General features: G+C 42.2%; 1 protein-coding gene across 1 annotated transcript; it reads left to right on the forward strand.

The window, feature by feature from the left end:
• Positions 1–730: 730 nt before the first annotated feature.
• LOC116412472 (traf2 and NCK-interacting protein kinase-like) lies at positions 731–2,654 on the forward strand. The gene is made up of 2 exons (XM_031906787.1): positions 731–1,053; positions 1,594–2,654. Exons 1-2 carry the CDS (start codon positions 768–770, stop codon positions 1,896–1,898), a joined length of 591 nt encoding a protein of 196 aa, XP_031762647.1. The 5' UTR covers positions 731–767; the 3' UTR covers positions 1,899–2,654.
• The last annotated feature ends 3,767 nt before the right edge of the window (positions 2,655–6,421 follow it).

A 6,421-nucleotide genomic window follows, 5' to 3' on the forward strand; every position in this document is an offset into this window, starting at 1 on the left:
CATTTATATCTTTAATCTGTCATTTCAGTCGATTTCGGACTCTGCTGGGACCTGGACCCACAGACAGGGAAGTGCAACGAGGCTGATGGGACTGCGCACTGGATGGCGCCCGAGGCCTTTAGGAGGAAGGACAGGGAACCGGAATTCGACAACAAAGTATGTTGTAGGAGCAGTAGGAGGACCCAATGGCATTTAGGTGTCTGCACAAATGGGTGCTGCATTCAGTAAAGGCCAATTCAGTTACATGAGTGCTAAACATGAAGCCATTGGGAACCCCCCGGTAACAAGTAACTAAATCATACGCTAAACCAATTATATCCTAATGCTCTTTGGTGTCTTCTTTTCCAGTGTGACATCTGGTCCCTTGGAATCACTGCCATCGAAATGGCCGAGGGAAAAACACGTAAGTGAATCACAACAATTGTGGGTTTCTGTACATTGTAACCAAGGAATTGTTACCCAGTCTGGCAAAGAGCCTTTATTTAGTCATCTGTTACATTCAGAATTACAGGCCATGCCTGTGTTTCTATGTGCAGGGGTATTGTTTGTTTGTTATGTATTGTTTGTTATAATTATTCTAAAGCAAAATGTCTATTATGGTGGAAATAGCGAATAAGCCCCAATACTTCAGCTTCGTGTTTGAAGGGACTGATATATATATGTTTTTAACTTTTAGCATACGCCGATCAGGAACTAGTGTCGGAGCTGATCATCAACAACGACTCTCCGAGGCTCAAATCAAGGACCTGGTGAGTCATTCCCAGCTCATGTCACTGTGCGATGCTGATACTGCAACTCTGTGTGTCTCTCACCTGGGCATATTAGCAATTAAAGCGATACATCTGTTTTTCTTGCTCAAATCTTTTCCTTTTTCCAGGTCTCAAACTTTTGTGTCCTTCTTGGAGTCGTGCCTTGAGAAGGATCCTTCCCGGAGATGGAGTGCGGAAGACCTCCTGCAGCACCCGTTCATTACTGAACTGCCCCCTGCGAAGACCATCAGGGCTGAAATCGAGGAACACCTTCGGGCTGTGCAGAACCGGCCGGCCAAACAAGGTGAGGGAATCCATTATATTTGTTATGGCTATATTATCACATCACTGAACTTACTAAAATGAGAAGCTGTTTGAGCTGGAATTGTAATAGTGGTGCTAGGAATAATAAACATATTTTTAGAGGGGTACTTTACCTTGTTATTACATTTTAGTACAATAATATAATGTAGTATAATGTTGCTTTTGAATCATATAAGATTTATTTTGCAGCTTTCCTGTTATAAATCTCAAGTGCTAGTTGGTTGCCATTACTCTAGCAACTGTTGCGCCTGCAGCAATACATGCGCTAATTTGTAGGTGCTTTTGTAAACTGAAGTTCATTCTGCGCAGCAATAGTAACAGCATTTGCATCCAATTCGCTTGCTGCAAGTCAGTAGCAGACGCAACATACTCATAGTAGAATCATGGAACTACCGCCATGTCAAATCTGCTGCTAATTGTAGTGAAATGGGTTCAGTAGTTCAGACTAGTTGGATGAAAGGCCGTCCCAGGTATTCTTTTTATTTTTTTTTCCTTACTGTGATTTTATTTATCTTTATAGGATTGAGAGCAGTTCGCTGGGCCAGGGAACAGCTACGGCGGGCCAGGGAACAACTACGGCGGGCCAGGGAACAACTACGGCGGGCCAGGGAACAACTACGGCGGGCCAGGGAACAACTACGCGGGGCCAGGGAACAGCTACGGCAGGCCATGGAACATCTATGGCCTTGCTGGGCCATGGAACATCTACGGCCTTGCTGGGCCATGGAACATCTACTGCGAGCCTGTGACTTCTGCGCAATTGAAACATCACCAGAACAGAAGGAGGCTCAGCAAATGGCCCTGGAGGGTTTTGCCTGTGTGTGATCCTGTGGCCAATAACATCAAGTGCCCAGGGTGAGTCTCCTGTATACCATCCAAGGAGAAAGGAACATCTGCAGAGAAAGGTACCATCTCTCCTACTTCTACTGCTCCTTTATCACTAGGCTCTTTTCTCAGACTACCACACCTCCAGCATCTGTATCTCCATCAACACAATCCCTTGCAGCTGCCCCAGCTCCTCCACTGTGGTGTCTCCTCTTTAAATAACTGTAACTCCACCAGCAGTCTCTGCCTTTAACATCTGCATTTCAGATCTGTTTTTCTAACTGTAGATCTGTCATCATTATCTGTCATCATATCTCAGACTACCACTGCTCCACCAATGATGTCTTTCCTTTAATAACTTCATTTCAAACAACCACAGCAACAGTGATACTCACCACAGATTTCTACAGATTCACCAGTGGCATTCACATTTTTTAAACACCACAGCTCCACCAGTGGGACCTTAGATTCAAATTACCATAGCTCCACCCAAGGTCTCTTCTCTTAATTTTAGCTCCACCACCTGCCTTCCCTTTATTTGTCTACTCCTCAACCAGCATGCTCTTTGCCTTATTCTAATTTCTTATTTCTCTTCAGCTAGTCTCTTCCATTTATCTTCTGTTCCACCCTCACACACTTCAAATCTCCCACTGTAGAGCCAGCGACACCTCCTCTCTAATCCCCTCACATACACACTGACATAAACCCTTAGTACAAGTTGATCCAGGGACTTGTCCGATTGCCCTTTTGGGAGTCAGGAAGGAATTTTTTCCCCTCTGAGGCAAATTGGCTCTGGCTTCAGATAGTGGTTTTTCGCCTTCCTCTGGACCAACTAGCAAATAGGCAGGTTTCTTTTAGACTAAAATTTAATACAAACAAATAACATCTATTTTATAAATAAAGCTTTAATATATATTTTGTGGTGTTCTTGCCTTTTTATAGTATTGCCAGGGAGTGTTAGAGATGACGGACACTTGTAGTGCAAGGGAAAAGGGTAACTGAAAAGAGAAGGGCCAATCAAGGGGCAGGGGGGGAGAAATGGGTGAAAAGTGATACTAATATTAAAGAAATAAAAGCAGGCAATAAGTCATGTCTGGGCCCAGTGTTACTGATCTTGACTGAGGCAGGTATTTTGGTCAGTGCTGAAGCCTCGAGGGAGACTTCAAAAATTAAGAAATATCACTATACAGGTATAGGACCCGTTATCCAGAATGCTCGGGACCAAGAGTGTTCCGGATAAGGGGCATTTCCGTAATTTGGATCTCCATACCTTAAGTCTACTAAAAAATTAATAAAACATTGATTAAACCCAATAGGATTGTTTTACATCCAATAAGGATTAATTCTATCTAACTGTTTTATTATTACAGAGAAAAAGAAAATCAGTTTTAATATTCTGAATCATTTGATTAAAATGGAGTCTATGGGAGACGGGTTTTCCATAATTCGGAGCTTTCTGTATAATGGGTTTTCAGATAATGGATCCCATACCTGTATACCTATAATAATTGCTATATAAACAATAAATAGCTTATATAAACATATCATTGGGGTTAGGACAGTGTTCTAAGTGAGGCTTAGGAGGTACAGACTTATTAATACTGTATGTCACTGTGCTTAGAACATGTTGGGCCTCTGTAAAATATGGATGAAGCTGAGAGCATTTTTTAGTAGCTTAATGCACAATGTTTTAATGTTTTAATGTCCTATATATATCGATAATGGGTCAGTGCCTCTGTATGACTTTTGTGGTCGAAGACTCATATCACCCCACCTAATGGCTTAAAATTTAGTGGTGAGCACAACTTTCCCTTTTTGCTGTATGACAGTTTAACCAGCAGACAATGGTGAAGCCCTGGCGGCACTCTGTACAAAGGAATAATCCTGAAATGACACCATGTGGACCGGAGTGAAAGCTATAATGGGTGTCGGTGACAGCTGGTGCGCTTATGTGTTTGGTGGGGCCATTGGGGTGAGATTCTCTGGCCATACCTGCTCTATGTTCCCGGGGTGATCAGTCACTGTGTCCGGAGAAACAACCACTAGAGCTTGTGGGGGAAGTGATTGACAGGGGCCGGAGGCTGCTACCCCGCAGTATAAAGCAATAGCATATATACCTTGTAATCGTTTATTCACCAGTTGGGCAGAGAGACTCAGTGAGACAGCAGTTTATTTATGATACAGTAATGATAGAGTGTTCTTTGACTCGTATTTATCCAGATAGGAGATCATTAACTGCCATGCTACATCTGTAGCACTAACAGGAGATGGGACATGGGTCATTATTATGTAAGTTGTCTGCCCACATTCTGACTGTATGTAAGTGGCCTACATTACTCATATAGCCAAGTAATGTGCTCTCTTATTATTCTGGGAACTCCAGGCCAACACTGAAGGGCTAAGTCTGAATGGCTGCTGCAATACGGCCTGCAGAAAGGGATCAACGCGGGGCAGTGGCAGCTCTGTTTCTCTTAGATCAATACCAACGAGCTATAAGATGTTGCCTATAGATCCTTTCCTTACACAGCAAGGCATATTAAATAAATATAAATAAAGCCCAAACTAGCTATACATGTCTCCATTCCAATGGATGTTACTTGTAGGAGAAAAGTCTTAGACATTACTACTTCCACTCAGCCCTACCGCAATGCTCACTCATTTCGGTTCCTTCGGACTCACTAACATGACAAGTCATTAGGGAATGACAGAAGCAGGAAGAGGAGACGCTCGCTGCAGGTGCCCTGGGCTGGTGCGGTTTTCTCCTAACAGGGGCACCAGCCCGGGGTACAAGGTAAGCAATTAAAGTCACTTGGGGGTGCCTAACATTTTGGCACCCCCAAGTGACTTAGCCTTTCCTTCTCATTTAAGTGCTGGTCAGCTTCTGTGCAGCGTTCCTAAGGACTTGTCATGTTAGTAAAGCATTATTCTATAATAATAGTAGTAATAACAGTGGCCAGTTGATTGGCTGCCTCCCCGCCCATTAAATAAACCAATAGGACTGTTCTGTCCCCAATAAGGGGTAATTATAACTTAGTTGGGATCAAGTACAAGACACTGTTTTATTATTACAGAGAAAAGGGAATCATTTAACCATTAAATAAACCCAATAGGGCTGTTCTGCCCCCAATAAGGGGTAATTATAACTTAGTTGGGATCAAGTACAGGTATAGGACCCATTATCCAGAATGCCCGGGACCAAGGGTATTCCGGATAAGGGGTCTTTCCGTAATTTGGATCTTCATACCTTAAGTCTATTAAAAAATCAATAAAACATTAATTAAACTCAATAAGATTATTTTGCATCCAATAAGGATTAATTATATCTTAGTTTGGATCAAATGCAAAGCACTGTTTTATTTTTACAGAGAAAAAGGAAATCAATTTTTAAAATCTGAATTATTTGCTTATAATGGAGTCTATTGGAGACAGGCTTTCCGTAATTCGGAGCTTTCTGGATATCGGGTTTCCGGATAAGGGATCCCATACCTGTACAAGGTACTGTTTTATTATTACAGAGAAAAGGGAATAATTTAACCATTAAATAAACCCAATAGGATTGTTCTGTTTTATTAATACAGAGAAAAAATAAATCATTTTTAAAGTTCTGAATTATTTGATTAAAATGGAGTTTATTGGAGACGGACTTTCTGTAATTTAGAGCTTTCTGGATAATGGGTTTCAGGATAAGGGATCCCATACCTGTACTGTATATACCCACATACAAGGTTGAACATCTGGTGGGCCCCACCGGCCCAGGTCTGCTCCATGCCTTGAAGATGTGCTGAAATTAAAGTAGGGATATGCAATGTGTGCTCATACACTTGTGGGCCAGAGGTGGGCTATGTACGTGCACACATGCATGGCGGTTTGCTGGTTGCAAGTGTAAGGAACAGGGTGTGCAACTGAGGTGGGGGCCCTTGAGGTAGCAGCCCCGGTGGGCCCCAGAAACCCCAGTCCGAGCCTGGCGATAATGTAAGCCAGTTTTGACCACTCCCCTTTTTTAACCGCACCTACTCACTGCAGGGATATTACCCTTCATTCATATGTAAAATAATTACAGTGGAGGAAATAATTATTTGACCCCTCACTGATTTTGTAAGTTTGTCCAATGACAAAGAAATGAAAAGTCTCAGAACAGTATCATTTCAATGGTAGGTTTATTTTAACAGTGGCAGATAGCACATCAAAAGGAAAATCGAAAAAATAACTTTAAATAAAAGATAGCAACTTATTTGCATTTCATTGAGTGAAATAAGTTTTTGAACCCCTACCAACCATTAAGAGTTCTGGCTCCCACAGAGTGGTTAGACACTTCTACTCAATTAGTCAACCTCATTAAGGACACTTGTCTTAACTAGTCACCTGTATAAAAGACACCTGTCCACAGAATCAATCAATCAAGCAGACTCCAAACTCTCCAACATGGGAAAGACCAAAGAGCTATCCAAGGATGTCAGAGACAAAATTGTAGACCTGCACAAGGCTGGAATGGGCTACAAAACCATTAGCAAGAAGCTGGGAGA

The sequence above is a fragment of the Xenopus tropicalis genome, chromosome 7 (assembly GCF_000004195.4).
Source record: "Xenopus tropicalis strain Nigerian chromosome 7, UCB_Xtro_10.0, whole genome shotgun sequence".
Lineage (NCBI taxonomy): Eukaryota > Metazoa > Chordata > Amphibia > Anura > Pipidae > Xenopus > Xenopus tropicalis.